At 39.3% G+C, this 24,820-nt stretch overlaps 1 protein-coding gene across 1 annotated transcript in view; it reads left to right on the top strand.

The window, feature by feature from the left end:
* The window catches only part of ETFA (electron transfer flavoprotein subunit alpha), a 32,262-nt gene that overhangs the window by 6,000 nt on the left and 1,442 nt on the right, over positions 1-24,820 (top strand). The window contains 10 exon segments of the mRNA XM_032194755.1: positions 794-943; positions 2,821-2,902; positions 3,003-3,085; positions 4,707-4,806; positions 5,967-6,053; positions 6,056-6,076; positions 7,360-7,461; positions 8,244-8,312; positions 9,343-9,425; positions 21,110-21,175. Coding sequence (XP_032050646.1) covers positions 794-943; positions 2,821-2,902; positions 3,003-3,085; positions 4,707-4,806; positions 5,967-6,053; positions 6,056-6,076; positions 7,360-7,461; positions 8,244-8,312; positions 9,343-9,425; positions 21,110-21,175 — 843 coding nt within the window.

The raw sequence follows: 24,820 nt of genomic DNA, 5'->3' as shown, positions 1-24,820 counted from the left end.
GTCTATTTTTTCTTCTTCTCATTGCCTTAGAAGCTGAAGTCAGTGTGGATGGTGAATTGATGAAAATGCTTATTTGAGCACCATTACATCGTGATGGTGTAGACTGAGTTGGACAAAAGTGTCAAAATGTTTTCAAGGAAAATAGATTATCTACCAGTCAAACCTGATGCTGTTTAACAGGCTTTATTAGTGTGTTTTCAGACTGGGAGCCTGGACTACTTACCTGGCATCCTGCTACTATGTACAGTTTTGCTGTTACAGATAACTAATTGAAAAAAATGAGTTCTGTAGCAAGATTTTGGCTAAAACACATGGGAAAATAAATAAATAATAATAATAAGAAGTAACTACTTAATTCCTGCTCCTGGTTTCCTGGGTCTTAGGCTTGCTTGTCAAATCTCCTTGTGCATTTCAGTCCACAAACACCTGAAAATCTTAATATTACCTTCATGTTAAATTAAATTCACTCTTTAAGGTGCTTAGTTCGGTTGATCAACTTATTTTAAACGTGATTTATTAAAACTTTCTTCTTAATATTGTTCGTATTTTCCTGTGAAGGTTTTAGTTGCTTAAAATTAGTATGCTGAAGTCAAGCAAGTTTATACTTTTTTTTAATTAAATACTAAGTATTTTGCTTACTTAATAAATATTATCTAGATTTAGTCTGTTTTGATTGACAGCACTGGTATACAGTTGTACAATTCATAATTTTTCTGTGAATTGTTGGATTTTTTTAAGGAAGGTTTTTACTTAAATGCTAAGTGTCAATCTCATCTCTCTCCTCTCTTTAAAGACATCACTGCTCCAGCGGTTTCGAAGTACATTGGTCATAGCAGAACACAACAATGAGACTCTAACACCCGTTACACTAAATGCCATCACTGCGGCAAAACGTCTTGGAGGTGAAGTTTCTTGTTTGGTAGCTGGTACCAGCTGTGACAAGGTAGGAAATGCTATTTTCATGTGAATGAAGTAATGAATGCAGTGAAATGATGCATAGTAGCACATTGGCTGGCTTGAAAAATAATCTCTAGTGAAGCGGAGCTGTGCCAATGAAATTGCTAATCTGCAGGAAACGTCCTGCTCTTGAGCTGTTTCTCTTCTGAAGTGGAAATGCGGGGATAGTTTTGATTTCACAAGGGAGAGTATCAGTATAAGCTGTTACAAGTTAAGAAAGCAAGTTTTTACAAGACTAAATGGCAATTAACTTTTAAAACAACATTTCACTGTAATGTTTGAAAAATAAATACTGCGGTGCTGAGGATTTGGAAAAAAAAAAAAAACTTGTTCTGTGCAAACAGACATCAGCAAAAATGAAACAGCACTGCGACGGGTGGAGCTTCTGAGTGTCTTGCTATTACTAGGCAGCTACTAGTAGCATAATGAGAGCGCGTTTGCAACCTAAAAATCTGAAGTTAGTGTTTCTTGATTTTATCGTCTGTCTAAGTAAGAGTTAACTCTGTTAGCTATTGTATTGTTTAAACTGTTGTTATGTGCAAAATCTAGAAGCAGTGTACAGTTAGTACATTAGTGACACTCTTCTTCCAGTATGATGTCATCTTGTGTGAACAGGAAAAGTAACAATAATTATGCTTAGTATTTTTTATGCTAGGTTGTTGCTTATGATTTGTTATTCTGAAAGTGGCACATACAGTCTCGTGCAGGAGGCCCATTCATTCATAGCACCTAATTCACAAGTGGCTGGGGAAAACCTCTCTGGTTGTTGAAGACTAATTGCAACTAAGACCCAGGTGTTCAGCGTTGAGACTGAAAGCAAATACTTATCTAGATCAAGAAAGAAAACAAAAAAATCCATCTTATACTCCTGCCTTTGGATTTCCTTATTCTTTGGCACTTGTATAGTAGAACAATTGATTGGGAATGTTTCATTTATTTGTTTTTTTAATGGTAACTGTATGGTGTCTGTTTGGCAATGTATGTCATGCTGGGAAAAAAGTTCTTCACAGAAAATGAAGTGTTTTTTTTTTTTTTCTCTTTTTAAGCTGCTTTGTAAGAATCTGTATTAGTAGGACAAAAGACTATTCTGTAGCAGCTATTATGGAATATGTTTGTTTCCTCTTGGTAATTTGTAAGGGTAAAACTGATTCTCAGCCAACTCAGTAAACTATGTTAGTTCTAGGACAATGCATGTGGCCTCCAGACATCGCTGTCAGTCCTGTTGCCTCTGATCTGTAATAACCCTTTTATCATTTAAACTTCACTTCTGCAAATTTAAAGGAAAAAAAATGCATAAATACAGTGTTGAAAATATACATTGCATCAGTAGGCAGAGTCAGCTGCAAAGGATTGCTCCTAACATTTGGACAAAGATCATAACATCGCTGTATGGTTTTATTTGCATTGTATTCTTGTGTTGTAGATATTGACTGATGTAAAAGAAAAGTAGGATTGTTTTCTTGATTAGTATATTTGAATACTGAGTAATAATCTTTGAGTGAGATTGTTATTGGCTGTTATAATAAACTTGAAATCATTGTGTAGTCCTGAATACAGAGGATAAACTTTTCTAGGTTTGATTTGCTTTCTAGTTTTCTTACTCAAAAAAATGCCTTTGCACTACCCTGTATGGCACTGTGCTGAGTCAGATCCGTGTCTCATTCTGAAAGGTTTGTTCCGATTTTGAAATACATGTGCTCTTGTGTTCCAGTTTTAAGTAAGCTATGGTCTGTGAGCAATTTGCAGTAGGGACTGTCTCCTGCTATTTGTTTATGGTGCTGGCCACCATGGAGCTCTAAGTGCAGTTGAAGCCTCCATGTGCAGTAATAATACAAACCAGTAATAATTTGTTTGTAACCGCAGGTAGCGCAAGAACTCAGCAAGGTGCAGGGTATTGCAAAAGTTCTTGTGGCTCAGCACGATGTATACAAGGGATTTCTAGCAGGTGAGACTTGTTTTTGTCTATTGACAAAAGAAGTGGTATTTATATTTCTGGCTGAAGATAAAATAGTTGTAAATTTTCAACAATATCTATTTATTCTCAGAGGAGCTGACTCCCTTGGTTTTGGCAACTCAGAAGCAATTTAATTACACCCATATTTGTGCTGGAGCATCTGCCTTTGGGAAGGTAAGTAGATCAAAGCGTATCAAAAATTTCTTGTGGAATAGAGACAGAGGCTCTTTTATAGGTATGAGTGTAAATCGAATACCTGAGAGAGGGCTTTCAGATCAGCCATGGACAATTTGGAGTTTTCAAAAAATGTTAAAGTTGTGCATTTAAGAGTCATTAGCTAGAAACACTGATTCACTTCAGGGTTCTATTATGGGCTGACTTGGACAAAGGAGCAGTGCAGAAGCAGTAGCCAGCTAGTCCTGTGTGCATAAGGCAGGATGTATAAAATGTGTAACACCAGATAACACTGAGAGATCTGGAAGTATTATGAAAATTTTAAGGAAAAATGCAGTAAATAGAGATGAAAACCTATTAAACATTTTTTGGTGACTCTTGTTCCACTTTTAGTGCTATCAAGATTGTTGTGTGATTTCCATGTTGATAGGAAGACGTGTAGACCTAATGGGAGCAAATGCTTTTGTGGGGAGTAATTGCATCTATGATGTAGATTGAAATGTCTGTAAATACATAAAAACACAGATCCAAGTTCTACTGAAGATCTTTCTGGGAAAAAAAAATAAAATAAGTACTTTTTAACAGGTACATACTTAAGAGAGCCCTAGTACTAACGATCTGGTCAATGTTGTAGTATAGTTAAATTAGGGAAAAAGAATATTTTAGAAATCTTGCCAATGTGGAATGAATGGTGCTATCAGCCTTCTATCTGGCTACTTTTGATTCCAGTCAATATCAATTCACACACTTGTAATTTTGCTAAGAGAAATCTTTACATGCCTTAAGTCTTATTCTTATTTTTTTTCCTCTATTTTTCACTTATTTTTGATCTTCGGTGTCTTAGTAAAGGTTAATATCAGTGATGGGTATGCTTCCATCATTGAGTAGTGCTTTTCTAGAGGAGTGAATCAATGACTATTGTCATAGTTATATACTGCTTAATGCGAGTGAATATGTCAGGGCTCTTTGTGTTGTACCAGACAGGAGGGGGAGAAAAACCAAGTAAAGCTCTTGCTGTCCTTAGTTTCTTATTGCCTTATGTTGCTCTTGTTATCCTCCTTCCCATTCCCAAAGCTGCCAAATAATTTTCTGGAGTCAATTTCAGAGTAGGAGTGTATATATATATTAATTTTAAAAGAATACATTTTTGTTTTTCTGCGGGGAGAGTACTGTTTTTTTCCTCTTGTTGTCTCTGATAAATAGCTTCCAAAATGCTTTTTTTTTTTTTTCTTTTGAAGTGCTGTTACAAGAACTCAGCAATCCATAATTGTCAATTTTCTGAGTATATTGCATCTATAGTCTTAAACTATTGAAGCAAATAAGCCTCCTAATTTAAGATATTGAATTAAGGGTTTACTTACTGTAAGGTTCATAAAATTTATAATGTTATTACAATACCGGGTTTTTACTTGGCTGCTAAAGCTACACGAGTAGTCCTGCAGTAATCTTGGAGTCACATGTGCCTTTTTACTCGGAGACAGAACCGTATGAAGTTAAAATTAGGCCAGCAAATGTTTCTTTACTTAACATGGGGATTTAACCTTATTTCCTTTACGTTTTCTCATGTTCAGTTTGCAGGTTCCAGCATTTACTTTGCTAACTCTTCATCTCTAATTTTTAGAATCTTATTCCCAGAGTGGCTGCTAAACTTGATGTTGCCCCTATTTCTGACATCATTGAGATTAAGTCACCAGACACATTTGTGAGAACGATATATGCAGGTGAGTGATCACAGAAGGTACGCGGTGCTTGTGCAAAGGACCCAATGCTGGTAACTGTTTTTTTGAATCCTGCCTTGGAATATATCAGGAATTTTCACTTTGCAATCTGAAATGCAGAGGTTCATGAAAATCAAATGTGGGGATGAATGCAGTGCTCCATATGTGAGAATCTAAGTAATACCAGTACCTTTGGTACTGTATGATTTTAGTTAGAAACTAGGTCTTTCACTTAAATGAACAGAATTTTATATTCTTCTTTATATATATTCTATTTCTTTGTTCAGTGTACTTCTGACCCAGTTTTGTAAAATGTAAAACATTAAGTCAATTGTCCAACTTTATTTAATATGGTTGCCATTAGTTCTGATTTAAGATACCACAGGGTTATTTTTCCTAATTATGAAGACACTAAACTGATTATTTATAGTATTAAATTGTCATAATTTGTAATTCTTTTTTCAGTCTTGTTTCTCTAAAGCTTGTATGACCCTATGTTTTAATTTAGAGATGGGCTCATTAGCTTGTGTTTTCTAATTTTACTATACAAGATCATACCACATGTACCAAGGTGGTATTTTATTTTGAGTTATATTACCAGTATGTGATTTTGTGTTGCGTTTTTAAGCTGCTTCCCATTAATTCACAGTTTCAAGATGACTTTTTGTAAAAAAAAAAATAAAATAAAATAAAAATAGTTGGTGTTGCAGCATTTTTTCTGTTTAGTCTTCCCTGTAGCCCTGTGAAATAAATACCTTATATAGCTAAGACAATTGAGAAGAAACACAAACCCACAGGTACTTGGAGCAGACCTCATTGTCTTCTGTTCTGATGAAGTCATGAAACGGTAAAAGATCAACTTTGAATTATAGCTCCTTTTTTATGTTTAAGAACAATGCTTGCAAAGCGTTTTTATTCCTTCTGAAATGTAAAAAAAATAAATACATAAGGGATTATTTGAATGCATTACATCCCTTTAAAACAAGGGAATTGTTATAATGAAGAAACATAGAGATAAACGTACATATCCAGTATTTTAATTTACTTTTTATTAGTGCCTAGGTTTTCAGTTTGATCATCTAAAACATTTATTTTGGGATATAACTTTACATTAGTGTGTGTGATACTGTCTTCTGTAAAAACAGTGTGATCGTTTCTTTTAGGAAATGTCATTTGCACCGTCCAATGCGATGAAGCGGTTAAAGTGTTTTCTGTACGTGGAACTTCTTTTGAGGCTGCACCAACAAGTGGTGTAGTGCCAGCGTAGAAAAAGGTGAGGCATTTGTTCTGTGTATTCTTCATTTCATGTTGATAGAGGTAGGTTTTGCTCGCTGCAGGAGTATTTGTCAAAGCAAACTGATAATGATTTTGTAATCTTAGGTTTATGCTTACGGGTACATGCTTTCTTTTGATGCATGGTAAGGGAAGATATAGATTATCATCTCACACACTACTTTCTCTTTGACCAGAAATGGAGATTGTCTGTGCAGAAATCTGTGCCTGTTTCACTCACTGCTTAAACCCTCTGCCACGCCAATCTTGAAACTTTTCCTTAAAGTTACAGCTGTTTGAATAGCCAGGTAGTTTTCAAAGCAGAATTGGGCGCAGGTAACAGTGGCTGGCCATCCACAGTTCTGGTTTAATCTGTCGTACTTAGGTTGAGACAGGTCATTACAGTGTCGAGCTAAATTAGCAGCAGTTTAAATTGGATTGAGACCACTCCATCATTGTTTTGTATTAGCTTTACCTAAATCAGTTTAAATTGTTATTTTGATGAAGCCACTGTAGCTATGATCACAGAGAAATCTGCAGTCTCAAGACTACAAAATTATTTAGATTGGAAAGGGCCTCTTGAGATCATCTAGTCCAACCCCACTGCTCAAGCAGAGTCAGCTGGAGCAGGTTGCCCAGGACTCTGTCAAATTGGGTGTTGAATGTCTCCACAGGTCATCAGTGTCTCCTGGGCACAAACCACTCTGGGCAAACCTATTCCAGTGTTTGATCACCACTGTCATTTTTCATTTTGGGGCTTTTTATGACAGTACTTTTTTATGACAGTAAATCCAGCGGAGGCAATCATTATTAATATGCTGCATGTCCCCCATGTCACATTCCCACTCCTCGTGTTTTTCTGTGAGGCTGAGTAAGTGCCCCTGAACCTTCCTTTATTTCCCAACTTCTGTGGAAGTTAGGAAACAGATGCTATTTGCTACTTAGGATTAGCGTTTTGTACTGTCATTGCACTCCTTGGTTGGCTTGTTTGCCTGTCTTTGAAAAGGACCACACTTACTATGCTGGATTGATATCAATACATTACTCATACTGCAGATCTTCACTTTCGGTGCAGTTTGATGTACAAAAAAGAAACTGTTTATAAAGTGTGTTTTCTTGTACTGTAGAGTAAGTTGAACACAACTGATAAGATAGGGTTGTATTAAACATCTTGTGGTAGAATTAGTTCTAGGATGAACTTGTGCATTAAGTTTAAACTCAAAGTTGAAAGTACATGCTTCATGCTTTTTCTTGTCGATGTTTTTCTTAATCTGATTAAAACAGTAACCCCTCCACCACCTGTTGGTCTATCTGAATGGATTGAGCAGAAGTTGACCAAAAGCGATCGACCAGAGCTTACCAGTGCAAAAGTAGTTGTATCAGGTGGTAAGTAGACAATATTAAAAATGTGTTATGGTGCATTGAAGTAATGGTACATCTTGATTAAGTAGTATCTGTAGCAAAATATTGTAATTTGATACATCTTTGAAATAGATTATGATGTAATTCTGAAATGGGGCATAGGAGACAGTGGGATGACATCCAGCATCTGCGTATCATGTAGAGGCAAACGTGAAAGTTTAACATACATGAGTAAGTTTTCTTAAGAACGTAATCATATGTGGCAAGTCTCTTTAAAATTATAGAAATCTGAAGTATTTTAGATGCAAATCTGTAATTTTTAAAATTGCAGCTTTCAGTCATTTTTCAGACAGTTTTCAGTCCATTTTACAAATCATTGTTTGTATTCTGCTTGTATTCTGCTGGTCAGGTATCAAGTGATGGGACTGTGAGTTTTTTTGTGCTTACAGCTTAAAAAATAAAATCCTTTGTTATCCTACTAGACTTTTGTACCTAAACTCTGCCTGAAGCCAGCAGAGGGAGCACAAAAATCCCCGTTTCCTGACTTTAGAGTAAGAACTTGATAGTACTAATAAAAGTAGTCAGAGTGGTGTTGGTTTATACATGCAAAATAACAGTTATTCAAGATGAAAGCTAAATCTCAAAATGTTTAAACACTGTTTAATAATATATCCAAAAATAGCCTATACAAGAATGTATTTCTGCCTTTGCAAATGCAGATACTAATACAGAATGTGTATGTATGGCAATAAAAAATCTTAAAGCATACTGTGTTCTTTCTTCATCTTTTTTTTCTGAACTTTAAGGAAGAGGCTTAAAGAGCGGTGAAAATTTCAAATTGCTGTATGATCTTGCGGATCAATTGCATGCTGCAGGTAAACTTGTTTTCTTCTCCTTTCAGCCCTTGTAATTACATTTTTAAAAAGGTCCCATGAAAAACAGTACAGATCGTAAGTCTTTTATTTTCGTATCTCTATCAAATCCTGTCAGTTTAGTCATGGTTTAAAGTTTTAATTTGTCCTGGTGTTTCAACTGTGTATTTAAATTCCAGGGTCTGAAGCAAAATGGTAAATCATACTATTCCTTGTCCTCAAATCTCCAGAACACAAGCTCACAAACAGAAAAGTGAAATTGTAAATGTATAAATTAAAAAAAACTGGGCTTAGCACTTTTAAAGTGCTGATGTTTTCTTCATACATTTTTATATACTGCTTCCTTTACAGAATACCAGTTTCTTATGGTTTGAGTGGTTCTCTGCTTGCTATGCTTTTGCTTTACCAGGAGAAAACTGACTGTGTACAGTGTTTTCAGCCAAATATTCTAAGTAATGGTTGGGGGAGGAGGAGGAGGAATTGTTTGTGCTAGGATTCTTACTACATTAGCTTTAGATTTACATGTAATAATAAATAAAAATTTTACATGAATGTCTTTGTTTTAAATTGGTGGCTTCACTGGCTAAATGGACTATGTGGTATTTTCAAGTTCAGTTTATTTTCCTTTATTATGCCTGACTTCTGAGCTTGATGAGAATATAGGTGGCACATGTGTTCTGTTCAACTTGGTGGAACGTTATGGGAAGGCATTTATGGGAAATCCTCTTTTGACAAAGCAACAAGAGAAAATAATGGAAACATGCCAGCCTGAAATCCTTGGTTTTAAATATATGGCCCTTTGGTGCTGGGAGAAAGGATTTCCTGTTGCTTAAGAAGTGCATTAGCACTTAGTATTTGGAAGTTCAGCCAGTGGTATGGAGAGGATTACTATAAGAGCTTTTAGAGGGAAGTTTCTAATACGTGCCCATAGTGTGTGGGACTCTTCAGTAAAATACATGTGCTTTTATGGTGGTATAAATTTGGCTTGCTAATATTTTAAAAGAAAACATTGGAAATATTTTCTTTCAACTAGTTGGAGCTTCCCGTGCAGCTGTTGATGCTGGCTTTGTTCCTAATGATCTGCAAGTTGGACAGACGGGCAAAATAGTAGCACCAGTAAGTATGGAAATATCTTTCATAAAAGAGCCGTGATGTCTTCAAGCATACTTGTTCATTCAAAGCAAATGCTTAGAAATGAGCTAAGTTTTAATCCTGACCCTAACAGGAAAATCTTATGTGTGGCATGATACTGTCACTGGAATATGCATTTGAAAACTGTAGCAGCAAGCTGTGATATAAATCTCAATATCAGGTCAATTGGAAGTGTTCTGCAGACAGTTTTGTTAGAGGTTATACACGCTGGATTTTTTTCTAGTTGTCTGTGCTGGATCTTTTTTAGCATTCTAACAACTGTTATTGATAGGCTGAAAGGTGTCATTGCTAATGTAAACTTGAAATCATGCTGACACATGGCTTGGCCTCTGGGAAGTATTCTTTTTACAGGTAGGCTAGGTGATGATTTCTTTTTAAGCTTTGGTAAACTGTAAATGGATTGTTGTGTTACATCCTAAGCCAATTATTTGTATGGGATGAAAGTGTGAGAAATTTAAGATAGAAGTAATCTACAGATTGGCTGCTGTATAGTGGAATTCCAGCTGGGACACATTCTAGTAAGTATCTTAACGCTGGGGAAAAAACCTGCTGTACTGCTTTTCTGCAATGCATCTGAATATCACGGAGGACTGATTTCTGCCCTCATGTATCTTTTTGGATTGGGATGGGATGGTGCTTTTGAGACTACTTTTCATTGTTCCTTATGACCCAGGAAAATTTGGGGAAAGCGATAGACAAAGAAAATACAGCTGAGCTTTTGTAAAATAAGGAGGTACAAATGGTGCTCATCTCAGTGTTGAGGTAGAATGTACACTAGTGTCTTGAGATGAAACAAGCAAGGACACGAGTGACTAGCATGGGTGGGCACGGAAATCTGTCAGATGCACCCTTTGAGCAAGAGTGCAGCCCATCAGTAAGCAGTTACCTCTGAGTGTGTATGGCAGAAGAAGACACCAAAGGGCAACTTTTTACCTGTTAAGGTCTTAGTGAGACTGTGTCAAACCAGTCAATCTATGACCATTATTTTTCCAGTAATAAGTCCATCAGGAGACAGCATTACTTGGAGGTGTCAAAGACAGGAATTTGGGGTTCTTGGAGTCTGTTGCCAGTTCTGTCTCCTGGGTTTTCTTGAATGGGATACTTTATGCCTGCGAGTTCTTTCATCTTGAAATGTGAACAGGGATGCTGGCTGGCTTTGTTTGCTTTTTTAAGTCCTTATCAAGAAGGAGGCCGCCTGATGATAGCCCTGCAGAAGGGCTAAATGGAGGTATTTCTAGGCATGCTAATGTTTAAGCTGTTAATCTATATGATAACCCATTGCTACAAAAAACAGGATCTGAAGAACAGATATAAGAATAATAAGAATGGATAAGAATTAAGGTCTGTCTGCTTGCATATTGTGTCCTTCCAAAATCTTGATAGCAGTGATATTAACCTCTGCTATGCAAGGAAATTGTGAAGAGGTACAGAATACAAATGCAACATTAACTCTTCTTTCTGGTGATGTCTTTGTTTTGGCATAACATGTAATTGTTATCTTTCTGGAAATAGTGCAGGCCAGCCATAGTCCCCAGTGTAATACTTTCTCTTTGCGAAGGGAATGTCATTTAACTGCATCTTCTGAAAGGGCGTGAGACTGACTGTCCTTAGCTCTTTACTACCCAGATTTCCATTAGTGAAGTGGGAAATGCTAATTTGAAAACAGCTTAGCTCTTGTTTCTGTGTCTCAAGGCTCAGCGATGAACGTTCTTTACAGAGGCAAGGGCAGATAACTGTTTATGTTGACATTAAAAAAAGACTAGTTTTTGATGAAGCAATAGTGCTAAAAACTTAGCACAGATGGTTCATAGCAACATGTGAAAGTCGTGAGAATATACAGCCACATCATAGGACCATGTCAGTGTCATCAGAAACCTCCTTGGCTGACTAATGAATATTTAACTATTGTGTCAATAAATGATCCTGACTGGTACTATTGCATGGTGCTACATCCTTCTGTCAACAGTTTGATGCATTACTCTCTCATCTCCCCTCATCCTTCTTAACGAATATTTAATAAGCAATGTGTTATCTGGAGTACTGCAAACTGCACACCCCTTGTTTCCAATTGTTCGGATATTTGTTCTGGACCTGGGAATACCTGCAAGGACAGCAGACGGTGGGTTAGAAATGTGATAGAAAATGTTTTATGTTAATTGCAATGGAAGTACAAATTGAATTGGTACTAAGCCTTTGGAGTTACTGACTCGAATTAATTTTTCAGCATGCAGGGTAGAGGTTTAAAGAGGAGAAGACTTGAAGAAGCACATGCTTACCTTCGCATTCCTCATGTTCGCCATCATTTTGGTTCTTTAGAGAGAATACAGTCCTGTGCAGTAGGAGACAGAGTTCACTTGAAGAAGTAGAACTGAACTTTCTTCATCAGATTAAGATTATAGTGGCTATTTTAACAATCCTCTAGAAAGCTGCTTCCTCTTCCTATGAGGTATGGTTGATATTACCAGTTCAGAGAGAGCTCATGATGTTTTCTCTGGAGAATTGCAAAACAGCTTTGTACATTGGTTCATTGTATTAGCTGAGTCCTTAGCTTTGTGGTTAGCTTTGAATTCTGGTTCACAAGGTGTATGCCCTCCTAGGCAGGTGGGATTTGAGCAGGATAAGAATCTTGGATACAAGGAATAGTTGGAGTTTGAGACATACTTGCTATCCTATGCAGCTGTTAGTTTCCGCTGGAAAAGGATCTTAATGTGTGCTCTTGCTCTGCTATTAATAGTCTCTCGCCCAGCCTCAGTGGAGGATTAGAATGCATTGCTTTCCTAGGCCTCTGGAACAGGGTCATTTTTAAGACTGTGGAGGGAGAAGAGTTAATTACGAATTTAGGAGGAAGGGAGGTGCTTTTGCTGCTGCTTCTTGCCTATGAATGTGTGGGGAGCGTTTCTGAACTGATCACTGGGTATTCTTCTAAAAGATAGCTTATTTCTTCCCTTGTGCCTTCTGCTGGGGATTTGGTGAAGAAAGAGTAATTTTGGTCATTGGACCTCCAGTAATTCCATAACAAACTTCAGTTTTTAAGAGTGCAGTTCCACCAGTGTATCACAGGACGTGAGAACCTCACGGCCACGGTAACTTTGCTGAAATGCTGATGTATTAATACATGAACAAACAACCAGGAAACAGTTCCAGGTTGTTTGGATTAAGTAATGAAAGAATGGAGTTAATTAAGGAGCACAAGTTTCACCTTTCTTTCTGGCTGAGAAGTAGTTCTATGCGGTACGTGTACACTCTCAAAATAGCCTTGGATCTCTAAACCATGAGCTTCTTATGCATTTTGTTTATTTTTGACTGGATCTTTGGTATTTTTTCTTTTGGGACCTTCACAGTACAGATTTGTGAGAAGAGGCACGTAGGGGATGAATGAATCTATACAAATAGGTGTCTAATGCCATTTTAGCCATTTGGGGTATGTGAAATAGATTTACAGGGCTGGGAGTTCCTGTGGGGACCTGGAGGATTTGTCAATATAGAGCAGCATCTGGAATTTAGGTGGGAAATCTTATGCTGTCTACAGTCCCACTAGGTGCCTATGTGTGGGCACCAGAATTCTTCCCATGGTCTCCCAAGGTTTCCTTTGTGCCCTCTTCTGGTTATGTTCTCCATTCAGCTTTTGAAGATGGTGTCACATTGGGATTTTCACTCTCTCAGCTTCTCCCCTTTCCAGAAAGTGTGTGTCATTTCAGGCTGTTTGTTTTGTTACCCTCTGACCTTTTGAAGGATCTTCTGCTTCCTGAAATGCATCCTTCTGGTTTAATTTCTTCAAAGTTAGAAGTCAGTGTTCTTTCAGGGTTCATTTCTGTAACGGCTTTAGCTTTCCTTATAGGTTTTCCTAGCTGGCAATGAGGAAGGTGGCCAGACCAGTAATTCATGATGTTGCAAGGCTGTCTTCCTGAGAAAGACGTTTTACAGAGGGTCCCTCTAGCCAGGCAGAACTCCGTTCATTCTTTAGGTGTTCCATTGCAGTTGTCTTGTTTCTTCCAAAGTTGGGCACAGCACACTGTTCCAGCAGAGAGGTAAGAAGAAGCTAAGATGGAAAACTCAGGAAGGCAGAAGTTAAGAAATATACGATGTAGTAATAATTGTCACCAGGTTGTGCTAGAAATGTGATCTGATTGCACAGAAGGCAGATGCACTTGGATATTGCATATGCTGAGAAGTCTCCTGTGGGGGAGGCACGTGGGAATTCAGTATCAGTGTAGGTCTGATGTGATCACCAGGAGTAAACTTGCTGATCCATTTAGCTTCAGTGCTTAAGCTTCAGAGGCTCTCCCTGGGTGTTATGGATTGCAGGAAATGGGAGGCAGATTTACAACAGGCAGAAATTGACTTAATGAGGGGAAAAGAGGCATGTTAAAGAGGTGCAGCTTCAACTAAGATGCTGAAGTGTGAAATAGTGGTTCAAATGGCTGAAAGGCACAAATGCTATGGAAAAACAGGAACGAGTTAGTGTATTGTATCAGGTAGAAAATGCTGGAGTGAGATGAAAATATAAGTGGGGAAAAAGAAAGCTGAATAGCAGGAAAGCATTTCCTAGCAGTGAGATACCTGAAGCTGCAGAATGGCCTTTCAAGGAGCTTGGAACTCTTGTTTCTCCACTTGTTTTACAAGGTGATGGGACATGTTCTGAGCTCTTCTGAGCTCATATTTGCTCCGGTGCTTTACTAGGCTGTCCTTTTCAGCTCAGTGAGTGGCTTGTTAGTATTTGATAGTCGACACCTTGCTTTGGGAATAGTGGTGAAGGTGAAGGGCAATTTAATATTATCAACATCATTCCTCTGTTTGTATTTGGTGGCAAAGCAATCAAATACCTCACCTAGCCAGGATTTCTTCTTTCTTCTCTAAAAAGCATGAGATACATGGATACATGGATACAAACTCTTTTTCCAGTTTTCTTTCCGTTACTTCCTTAGATATTGTTTGCTTGCTCAAATCAGTGTATCTGTTAGGGTTTGTTTCCCTTCACTCCTGTGAGGAAGTGTAGGGAAATGGAAACAAGGTGTGTTTTATTCCAGTATTTATCTTCCTTTTTGGTCTTTGACTCTTATCTAGATTTTTTAACAATAGAATGAATGAATTTATTTATTTAGGTTCATGAGAAGTGTAACCCATGACTTGAAAAATGTTTTCCTTACTTACTGATGACAAGATCTTCATTACTTCTGAATTTCTTACCCATAGAAGAGAGTATTGAGATTACTAAAGTTGCTGTATTCAAACGTATGATACATCACTTAATTTGTCACACCTTCAGCTAGCTTCTTTGTGAGAATGTTATTTCTGCGTTAAATTTGTGGGTTTTATTAATAGACCAGCAGGTGCACTTTTCATCGTATAAATGGCTGAGGCTGTTAGGTAGCTCACAGATGGGAATAAGACTGGGAACACTGACCGGGCTTGGAAAATTGTTTTTGGAATATCTCCTCTGATAATTCGCTACTGTTGAAAAGTAGCTTTATAGCGGCAAACTTTGTATGCAGCTGGGACTGAATTTTACAGACTACCTTTCTCTGACTTGCTAAAAAGCTAAGGATTGACAACCCCTTTCATCCCACATTATCCAGTGTAGCTTTTAACTCCAAGGAAACTATGTTCACAAATTGATGCTCTGCTCCTTGGGGGTTGGTGCAGAAACATTAAATTGTACTAAAATATTCATATGTGAGTGCATTTAGCTGAAAGCAATTGATGTGCTTTTCTCTAGAGAGCAAAAAGAAATTGCTGTATGGCCCCACACTCCAGCAGACACCCTAACCATGCTTAAGAGTAATTACATAGCTTGTCTCATCAAAGGTACTTTGATGAAAAAGAAACTGTAGTTGGGATGCAGTTTAGTGACATGTACTTCTTGAATGGAATGTACTTGACAGCATTGCTGAGTAGTACATACTGGATAATTGTTTGATATACAGTGCAATATATAAGAACTCGCGTCAAGCCAGAACATATTTTATTGGGTTCATAGTTTGTAATTGTTTCATACAAGAGATTCCTTCCAATTCCCATTAAAACAATTTCTTTCTAATTCCATTGTCCTTTCATTCTTGCAAAGAAAATAAAATGTCTGAGCTGCCTTTGAAAAGAGGACACGTGCCAAAGGACTTGATCAAACTAGCATGTTTAAATGCATGCCACTGGTAGGGGGATGAACTGATGTACACTGAGGGTTTTCAGTGCAATTTAAAAGTTGACATGAAAATAAATAGTAGCTGACAGCACTCTTGCAAAGTAACTGCCTCATCTTGCGTTGCACCTGTGAAAGATGCACAATAGAGCTCTACAGCATTTGAAATCACTGTAAGTTGCAACTAAAAACTGTTCTTGTTATTCTTTTACTCAAATGTAGCTTTAACTGCACCAAGACAGCCTAAGGTATTAAAAAAAATGTTCACCTAAGAAAAAATGAAGTAATATTATATGCCAGCAATTATAAATAATTGGAAGAATCAGTATGCACAGGAAAAAATCTTCATTGGAGTGTTGGTAAGTATCATCCACACAGAGCACTCTGACGTTTATCCAAACAGTGTGTAAATGGCTCTGTGGATTCTGGAGTCAGTTGTGCAAATTCATGTACATGAAATCTCATGGACTTTCTGTACATGCCAATGCGTGTTGGGTACATTTAAATCAGAAATGGGAGTTTAGAGGATGACTAAGAATTATTTCATTTAGATGATTAGCATACAGTGACTCTCCCTACAAGGCATTCTGGAGTCATGTTTTTAAAAGGCTGTAGAAAAAAAAGGGCAATCCTTAGATGAATGCTTTATTTACATAGCAAATGAGAAGTTGCATTCTTGATTTGGAATTTTGCCTTTAAATACAACTCCAAGCCTCAAATGTTTCATATTTCTGTTTAGGGTCGTTCTGATGTAAATCTGTGCTTACAAGATTTGAGGTCTCACTTGGGACCCTGGCTCCCACTGGTGTCCTGCAGGATGCTATGCAGCAGGACAAATTATAATTCTGTTGCTGTGTGCCGGTTTACTGGCAGAATCAGCTTTGTCTGCTGCTGTAGCCTTTGTGAGAAGCTTAATGGGTATGTTACGTGCTGATGTTCCTGCCTTCACGTGGTCCCATTACTGACATACCAAGCCCTTTCTGCAGTAGTGCATCTGTAATATAAGTATTTCCTGACTGTGCCTGTCTGCCCTCTGCTTCATCCCCTCTTAGGCTGTTTGGTCTGTTCAACTTCCTATGCTGCTTCTTTCCTTCATTCTGCTCTTTCTTACCATTAGCTCTTTTCTCAGTCATCTGTCTGCTATCCACTTCCTAAAAAGTAAGATTTGTGGCATAGTGGTGACATATGTATAATAAATATTTCCTGTGCAAAATTAAGTTATTGTGAGGGAAGACAACTCTCTGATGTGATGCCATGCCCTCATACCACCAAAACTGTGATTTTCCTTTTTCTCCACTTAAATTGCTGTTGGGGTTTCATTTCATCTTAGACAGTGCAGTGTGCCCCTTGATACAGAATCTCTTTGCTGTTTTGTTATGCTGTGCTTGTGTGGCACAGTGCTTACAGCAGCTCTTCAGTGGTAACTGGCCAGTGATAACTGTGCGCAAGCAGCGGGGAGTTGGTAAATGCCACTCCATGTACTGATCTCTGCCATGAATGCCTCTAATTGTGGGCTGTGGACCAGCCACATGACAGCAGTAATTAGAGCAGCTTCCAAGGGTCCAAAAAGCAGGTGTTGGTGTAAAGCCATCTTTGTTGGCACCTGAGAGGTGTGATCCAGATTCTACTTGTTCTGGTTTGTTCTTGGCATGAGTCTCCTACACAGACAAGCCCTGAAAACGAGCAGTTGAATTCTCTCCTTAGAGAGCGCTGAACAGTCCTGAATCCTTATCATTCAGTTGTCGTGTGTCCTTTGTTTCCCCCTTACTAAATAATAATGGTAGAACATGTTTAAATGGTAGAATAGATTTAAAATAAGATTTAAGCAATCAGATCTCTTTTGCAGTATCAGACTACTAATAGGAAGCATCCCATCATTTGTGTTATTTGTGTGTAAACAGTACTGAAGTGATCTACTGTAAGTAGAGACAGTAAGGTGGGTTGAGAACTGGCTGAGCTCAGAGGGTGGTGATCGGCAGTGCAGGGTCCGGCTGGAGACCTGTGACTGGTGGTCACTAGGGGTTGGTGCTGGGTCTGGTCTTGTTCAACATCTTCATCAACAACCTTGATTGAGGGAATAGTGCCCACCCTCAGCAAGTACCTGATGATACAAAGCTGGCAGGAGTGGCCAACATGCCAGACGGCTGTGCTGCCATTCAGCGAGACCTGGACAGGCTGGAGAGCTGGGCAGGAAGAAACCGAATGATGTTTAACGAGCAAGTGTAGAGTCCTGCACCTGGGAAGGAACAACCACATGTATCAGTACAGGCTGGGGGACGACCTGCTGGAGAGGAGCTCTGTGGAGAAGAACCTGGGGGTCCTGGTGGACGACAGGTTGACCATAAGCCAGCACTGTGCCCTGGTGGCCAAGAGGGCCAACGGGATCCTGGCATGCATCAAAAGGAGTGTGGCCAGCAGGTCAAGGGAGGTGATCCTCCCCCTCTACTCTGCCCTGGTCAGGCCTCACCTGGAGTACTGTGTCCAGTTCTGGGCTTCTTGGTACAAAAGAGACAGGGATCTCCTGGAAAGAGTCCAGAGAGGGCCACAAAAGATGATACGGGGCCTGGAGCATCTTCCCTGTGAGGAAAGGCTGAGAGACCTGCGTCTGTTGAGCCTTGAGAAGACTGAGAGGGGATCTTATCAATGTTTACAAGTATCTTAAGTGTGGGAGACAGAGGGATTTGGCCAACCTCTTTTCAGGGGTTTGTGGGGACAGGACAAGGGGTAATGGCCACAAAATGGAGCACAGGAAGTTCTGCACCAACATGGAAAAGAACTTCACAGTGAGGGTGATGGAGCACTGGGACAGGCTGCCCAGGGAGCTTGTGGAGTCTCCTTCTCTGGAGATATTCAAGGCCCGCCTGGACACCTACCTGGGCAACCTGCTCTAGGGAACCTGCTTTGGCAGGGGGGTTGGACCCGATGAACTCTTCCAACCCCTACAATTCTGTGATTCTGTGAAGTGTTAGAAGCTAGTGAATGGACCAGTTATTTTGGCTAGAGAGCCAAAAGCCTGTAACCTAGAAGGGCACAGCTTAAAAGCATGATGAAGGCTTTTTAGACAAACCTGGTGGTTTATAGATGTCCTTTTAATGAAACATCCTTGTCTTTCCCAGATATTTTAGTAGAATATATATGAAGGCTTCTGGCTCCTAGTTAGCTGGATTCTTTCCAAAGACTGAACATTTATGTTGTTAAACAGAGCGGTAAGAGTATCTGGTAGTCTAGATGACTGGCACTTAATGAATTGCTCCAAAAAATCAAATCACAGTAATGTGTTTTTAAAAAGAGTTTGTATTAAAGACTATAGGATGTTAGAATAATGTCTTCTGTAACATCTGTTGTTTTATATGGTATAATTAAAATATTTCATTCTTACTACGAGATCTTATACGTACATATTATATTACACTGCAGCTGTGGTTGAAATGGGTTGATCTCCAGTGCTAATCTACACACTGAAAAGCAACTAAGACTAAGAAATTTTGGGTATCTTCAACAGCTGTGTGGTTTTGTGCAAATATGTAGAGTAGATTCTGTGTTTCAATTTCAAAGCAAGCCGATTTAATATGAAATACTTCATTCCTGCGCTGTTACCCTTCCATTTAGTTGTTACAGGAGATAGTTTTTCTTAAAAAGTATAGAATATTCTTCATTCAGGTTTCACTGTTTGTATTTAAAAGCCAACATAATAGGTGGAATCTGTAGCTGTAGAAACATCAGAAAGCAATTGTCTGTTTTCTGGAATTGATACAGTGACTATCGGGCCTATATGGAAGATGCAGTCTGCAATTTCTCTGCATTTGAACACCTTCATTTGCCAGCCTCTTCTGTAGTCCGTCCCTGTTCTACAGCTGTGCTGGGCTTTGTTCTGTTGTGTTAAAAGCCACTTAGCTGGAATGTGCATCTTCAGTTGCACAGGATGAGATCACTTTAATTTCTTGATGTAGATCTGCGTGTGCTTAAATGGGGACTAACTGTGGCATTTTTGAAAAAGAACTTCTGCTAGTATTTAAGGTTGCATTTTTCTGAAGTATGTATAAATACAACCTTGTAATTGTTTTTGACAGATGATCCCCTAGATACTTTTGTGTGTTCCAGTTGCTGCTTTTATGATGGATTTAGTGAGAATAATTCCTTTATTTTTTTCTTCTGTAAAATTAGGTAGGTGAGCAGTGCAGGTTTGACTGTTACTTGACATGGTGGTGATGAAAAGCTACCACCGAGTTGAAAATATACTTGGTTTTGGGTAGGTTATAGCCTGGCTAACTTTTAGCCCAAGGGGGAAAACTGCTTTTCTACTATGAATTAAGACCATTGATATAGAACGCTTTACTTTTCCTGTATTGGGAATGCAAGTCTCTTTAGATGTGCCGGGTTGGCAGTCCAGAAGTGTAACGATTCAATTGCATGGTGGTACCTACCTGGAAAGTACTTCTTTTCTCATCTGGTGTAGGTGTTGATAGTGAATGGGGGAAGAAAAGCATTAGGGCATGTGGTGTTGGGCATGTGTACTGTTGGAGAGTGTCCAGAGGAGGGCGACAAAGATGGTGAAGGGCCTAGAAGGGAAGACTTGAGGAGTGGCTGAGGTCACTTGGCCTGTTCAGCCTGGAAAAGAGGAGGCAGAGGGGGGACCTCATCGTGGTCTACAGCTTCCTCGCAAGGGGGAGTGGAGAGGCAGGTGACCTATTCTCTGTAATCACCAGTTACAGGACCCGCAGGAACAGTGTTAAGCTGAGGCCAGGGAAGTTTAGGCTGGATATCAGGAAGAGGTTCTTCACCGAGAGGGTGGTCGCACACTGGAACAGGTTCCCCAGGGACGTAGTCACTGCACCGAGCCTGTCTGAATTTAAGAAGCAATTGGACTGTGCACTTAGGCACACGGTCTAAACTTTTGGGTAGACCTGGGTGTTGCCAGGAGTTGGACTTGATGATCCTTATGGGTCCTTTCTAACTTGGGATATTCTGTACGTAAGTAATAGAAACTATCACTACAAGTGGAAGTTGCACTCACAGACCCCGGTGTCTGAAGTATTTTATCCTGCCAGATAGAAAAATTTATTAATGGTGTAAACACCTAAATTTCAGCATTATGCATTGTCTTATTTTAGAAGAATCATGGAGGGAGGACTCAGGCAAAAGAGTCTTGTTTTTTCTCTTTAGGAACTGCATTTATGTGGTCATAGGTTATCTTGCTTAATAGTTGTTTTGGGAATCTCTAGGTATATGGGTAGCACTGATTGCCCTACCCTGTAGCCAAGCAGTGTCTTGTGTTTGATGCAGATCCCCGTTTTTCTCATCTGTCTTTGGCAGACATTCCTTTGGGATTCTCCTTTTACAGCTGCATTGCATCCAGAAGTGGGAAGGGGAACAAATCGTGAACTGACTTTAATATTGAAAACTACTCTCATGTAAAAACTACTGTATGTAATTGATCTTGAGTAAGGTTTGTGAGAGCTTACTCAAACTATGTTGTGGGTACCAAAAATGTCTCATTTTTGTTTTCTTCTAGGAACTTTATATTGCCGTGGGAATATCTGGAGCAATCCAACACTTGGCTGGGATGAAAGACAGCAAGGTATATAAAGTTGGATGTGGTAGAAGAGATTCTTGAGGAAGGAAAAGAGTTGACTTCTTTGTTTTTCATCAGTAATTTAACAAGCTTTCCAATTCATTCCGTGGTAAGATTGAAGTTTTATCTGCTGCTTTATACCATGCCTCTAAGCCTTGCTGAAAAAGATTCTGTGGTGGAACGACTAACACGGTAGAGCAACTATTGCACTAAGACTGAAGTATTAAGTAAAAGAAGCTAATTGACTTGTTTATTAAAAACCAACATACACACACTTGCCTGAATTCTATACAGTAGTTCCATTTGTGTTTATTTCAGAGTACGACATATTAATTCATGCATAACAATATGTAATTTGAATTATGAACTTAGTATTCCATAAAGTAAAAGATGTCTCTGACATTCCTGCATTTAGCCATTCAAATGGAAACCTATTATAAAATGGCAGTAAAACTTTAAAAGGTTTAACTCATTAGTTGCCAAAGTACATCATCTGAAATTGGAATTGCCAGTTCAGTTCACAGTGCAGTGTTTGGAAAGAGGAGCAGAATTACCTGCTGAATCATACTGTTAAATGCCAAACGTCAGACAATGTAGGTTGTCCTGTCTCTTGCCAAGTATTTTAAGAAATGATTTTTTTTTGTCTATGTTCAGGGAACATATCACAAGTTTTAATGGCTTTGAATCAGTTTTCTAGCACCCAAAAATTTGATGAGAGGCTTTTATAAAACTATCGCCAACCAAGGAAAAGATTATAAAACTTTACAGGCAGATCCTTGAAATTGTCTTGTGTTTGACCAGTGACAGACTGTAATCAGTTTATGTGACTGGTATTTGTCCTCACAATCCAGCCTGCATGGTAGGATGGTCCACACTTTCTTAGGATTTAGTTCTTCTTGAACATATGATTTAAATATCTGGATTTGGGAGATAGCACCCTTTTTGGTGCCTCAGCTTTCTACAATGGGAGCGGAGCTGTTTTTGCCTTAGTCGACGCAGTGGAGAAAAAACAACCAGAATGAGAAGCTGAGGATGAATGATGGGCAGAGGTAATGAAGATCACTCTTGAGATAGAGAAATGTGAATAATAGTATCTGTAGTGGTGTATTCTCACTATTCTTAATGGAAACAGGGTTGCTGTGGTCTCTTGCAGCACAGCAACAGGGAGACAACAGGGACCATCACCAGGGAGAGATGGCTAAAGCAGCCCTGACGCGGTACTATCACAGTCGTCCCCGTTGTCCTTAGCTCCCCCTGGACTCTGCTAGGAGTAGGAGCTGATGGGCCGCAGCATAAAAAATGTCTTTGTTTCACAGCATTTAGTCTCCTGCCTTGCTTTTGGGTGAGGGAGAGAATGGGTGGGTGGGATTAAATCAGGCACGGACTGAGAAAGGTATACATAAAGCTGCCTAAGTCTTGATTTGACCCTGTTTGCAATTATCTCCTGTTTCATCTCAGAAAAACTACCAGCCATACTGGAAGCCTATTACTTCATGTGCCAGAATTTCCTTTGATATTGTGTAGCAGTATTGGCTGTGCTGTAGCAGTAAGACCTCCAGCTTTTTGGCTTTTTTTTTTTTTTTGGCTTTTTCGGTGCCGTATTTGGTACTTTGAGATGTTTATTATATGAAAGAAGTATAGATAAGATTTGTCAATATTAGAGACATACTTAAGATTCATTTCACCCAGAGATGATAATTTTTCTAGTGTAAACGAATATGTGCATTCTAAAGTTGTTTTACTTGTGTTTGAAGTGTATTCTGCATTCCTTTTAGGCAAAGCATTAGAGGTGTAATTACGGAAAAGATCCCATTTATACAAACATAAAAGAATTATGCAGCCGTGGAAACTGTCTCGGGAGTGTCCCCTGCCTTCCATCAGCACTGTGAATTATCTGGCATTGTGAACTTGCACACTTAAGAATATGTTTTCCAGAGCAGTCAGATGCTTTCTACCAAGTGAAATGTATAATTTATTTGTCCTTTTACAGCAAGGTAGAAAATGCAGCTTTTGAGGAGGCCTGGTGAATCCTTGTTGCTTTCTTCCCTTATTTTCAATTCCCTCCTGAGGTAGTTCCAGCCAGCATCTGCTCTAAGAGATGTAACTTCTGAAAGTTTTGTAGCAAACAAGGTGATGCTTTTGCTTCTTACTATGGAAAGTCTGATTTTAGTGATGAGGTAGAGAACCAGATCTCAGTACAAAGGTACTTGAACAGACAGAGGCAGAGGAAGGACTGGGCTGCCAAACTTAAAGCTTTACAATAGATGTTTTTCAAGCAATGGGTGCTTCGTTTTTTTTTGTGTGTGTGAATATGGCACAGTATTTCTTAAGGAGCCTTCCAGGGCTAGTGGGGCTGAAGAGGGGAGCATGCAGAGGGAAAGTCAGCTGGTTTTGTGGCTGAAGGTATCCTTTTTGTTGAAGTAGCAACTTGTGGGAATTTGCTGTACCTGTGCATTTCTCACCTGGGCCAGGTGAGAGCAGGGGCATTGGAGCCATCTGCCTGCCCATAGCCTCCTGCCTGGTTTGGCTGGGCTGATGACCCAGGTGTGTGCTTTGCCATCTCAGCTGGATCATTTTCCTGCCTGCCAGAGTTCCCACAGCCTTAAGGACAGAGCCAGCAGTCCCCAGGGTGTCACCGACAGCAGGCCCCAGCATTAGCCCCTCAGGCCTCATGCTCCTGCGAAGGGATCTTGGAAAGCATGGTAGGGCCTTAGAGCATGGTTAGATAAGGTCTTTACTGAGTTAATGTCCTGGGCTGACATAACCTAGGTTTTGTTTCCTGTACTGTAGAGCTGTTAGCAGAGGCTAGTGTTCACAAATGGTGTAACTGAAATAAAACAAGTACCTTTGGGGGGAAAATATTGCAGGGGAAGCCTTACTGGAATACTCGCAAGTCTTTGCTTGTGAGCTGGCGAGCAGGCAGCAGCAAGGCTCTGCTGTAGGTACTTCCTTGCGTAAAGGATGCGGTCCTTCTTTATAGTGAGTCACAGGATACAAAAGAGCTGTGAGGAAAGAATGTTTCCGTGGGCTTACGAGTGCAGGATTTGTGAACTCACATCTTTGAGTTACTGCCATTAGATACATGGTACTGAGCTATTAATTTTGTTGGATGAGTATATTCAGTGGAGGGAGTAAAGCACGTGAGAAACATGAGCCGTGGCTACCTGGGAATGGCAGATAAGCCTATGAAGTAAATGTTGGGTTAGAGCTGTCCTGAGGACTCCTGTTGCCTCAAATCAGAGTTCATATTGCTGCATTTAGGTGGAAAGGCAGTTACCGGAGTGCTGTGGTTTAGACCCATTTGGTGTCAGGCTCATTTTACGAGCTGTCGCGGTTTTGATTTTTTCCATCCTTTATGGAGTCTGCCCATCCTGGTGTACATTCGGATGTGGACACCCACTTACTTTGCTGGAAGCTGTCACAGATGATTACAGAATGATTTACCTGTATGAAAGAGTTGAAATCAAGGCATTTTACGGACCGTTGTGTTGGGATTTAGATCACAATTGTCTACTGTATGTTTTTCTACTGTGTGACACAGTAAATCATGTGGCACACTGTAAGTACAGGGGCCTCTGGCATCATTTGATAATACATGTTTTAAATGCTACCTGATTTATTTCTGTAATATTATGGCTTTAATAGTGCAGA

This window comes from Aythya fuligula, chromosome 11 (genome assembly GCF_009819795.1).
Source record: "Aythya fuligula isolate bAytFul2 chromosome 11, bAytFul2.pri, whole genome shotgun sequence".
NCBI lineage: Eukaryota > Metazoa > Chordata > Aves > Anseriformes > Anatidae > Aythya > Aythya fuligula.
Note: the sequence above shows the minus strand (reverse complement) of the source record. Positions and strands in the feature narration are given on the sequence as shown.